General features: G+C 42.8%; 1 protein-coding gene across 1 annotated transcript; it reads right to left on the reverse strand.

Annotated features, from left to right (window-relative positions):
• Positions 1 to 318: 318 nt before the first annotated feature.
• LOC122403218 lies at positions 319 to 1,521 on the reverse strand. Its single transcript, XM_043406589.1, has one exon. The coding sequence runs from the start codon at positions 1,519 to 1,521 to the stop codon at positions 319 to 321; it is 1,203 nt and encodes a 400-aa protein (XP_043262524.1).
• Between the last annotated feature and the right edge of the window lie 252 nt (positions 1,522 to 1,773).

Here is a 1,773-nt window from a genome sequence, read left to right on the forward strand (position 1 = left end):
ATCAATTCTTTTGCCTCGTGGTGTGGAACGAAACCATCCTCATTCCATGACAACCCATGGACGTTCTTCGTCACCCAAGCAGCCTGGGATTTACCGGCTACAGACAACGCACTCCAAGTAAATGGTCCTTGAAATATATAGTGTGCGAGAATGTTTCCTTTTCTCAGCACAGCAACTTCCTTTATCACAAAGCTGTCGTTGTGGAAGAATCCTTGTATGTCAACAAACGTTGGTACCATCGCGACAATATCTTTGAAACTATACCGCAATATGATGTGCCCAGCTCTTAAATATTACAGATATTGCTGATGCTGCAATTTATGTGATTCTGCGCACAACGTTGGACAGTGGACAGTACTCGGCGACGCGATCATGCAAAATAAGACAATACGCAGTAGTATTTGTTGGTACGTTTTCTTTACAATCAAATTCTATTCGCACATCTACGGTTGCGCTCTTGATTGATTCGTTCTGTCGCGAGCAATCGATTACTACGAACGGTCCATGCAACGAAAAGTTGTCTCTGCTGCAATGCGTTTCGTAACAGTCGTATCCGTAATAAGCTTTACGAAAACGTGCATACATATCAAAAAGAATAGCATATCTGTTTTTATCAAAATCGAGATTCAAGTCATCGTATGGATAAAAGTCAGAGTTTAGATAAAGTTTCACGTTGGTCAAGTTACATGCATCGAAGTTGCTCGCATCTTGAGACATGATGTTCTTTCGACCAGTCTGCAGCGCAAAAATTACGTATCGCGGTTTCTCCAGCTGAGTTGCAGTTTTAACGGCCCACGAATGTTTAGTTGTACTTTGCAATAATGGGTACTCGTACAGGTCCCACGAACGAAAACTCATGCTTAGGTATTGCCCGTTTTCCAAAATCCGCAACATCGATAGTTTATTCGTATCGTTCAGTATAATGCGAGGCATTCGCCACTGTATCTTTAGTAATTCGATCTCTGGCTCCAGCGCGGAATTTGCAACGACGCTGTTGTTATCGCTGCGAGCGCGTATAAGAATGAGCTCATGACGAGCATTGATTACTATACGCTTGTAATCTTCGCAAAAACCCAACAACATGTTTAGCGGTACGCAAAAGTTAAAGTAACCTGTCGGTATGTTTGACTGTGTGACCCATCCTGCATTCCGTAAAATTAACGATTTATCAAATGTTGAGGACACGAAGGTTTTGATGGTACTTGTTATTCCAACGTTTCTGTTACGATCGATCTCCACACCATTGAGTTCATATCGAATTTCATCAAACATAAACGCAACACAATTATTTCCGAGATATGCTTCCAACTCCTTGTTTGGCTTCCTTACTGTGAATCTTCCTTCAACGTATAGAAAGCTCTCGCTTGGCAACGTGCATAAATCCTGCTGTTGTATAGGTATTCGTATCTCATCGCTGTGTCCAAACGTTGTGTTGGCGTATGGGTTGTACGTATGAGTCTCCATCTTGACGATGCTGTCGTCAAAGATCGGTTTGCCTCCAATGTTTAAGATATTAGCCATTTCGTACAACAAAACCCAACGATTTCAGAAATTCAATATTCGATGCGGTGAGTTTCGCGGGTGATCGAATTGCCTTCTCGCCTGATGGTTTTAGACAGTCAATATTCGATACAGTGAGGTGCGCCGACGATTGAATTGTCTTCTCTTTGTTTTCACGTGTTGTCTGTTTCACCTGCTCCGCTTCGTTCAGCACAAGCATCTCCTACTACAGCCGTTGTCTCCGTACATGCAGTCGAACGGTGATCTGTTCCC

This window comes from Colletes gigas, unplaced genomic scaffold (genome assembly GCF_013123115.1).
Source record: "Colletes gigas isolate AHSC1104 unplaced genomic scaffold, ASM1312311v1 Colletes_gigas_Sc00047, whole genome shotgun sequence".
In the NCBI taxonomy this organism is placed as follows: Eukaryota; Metazoa; Arthropoda; class Insecta; order Hymenoptera; family Colletidae; genus Colletes; species Colletes gigas.

Bases quoted from the DNA above. Each gene is read 5' to 3' on its own strand.
- LOC122403218 (XM_043406589.1), bottom strand. From the start codon at position 1,521: ATGGCTAATATCTTAAACATTGGAGGCAAACCGATCTTTGACGACAGC.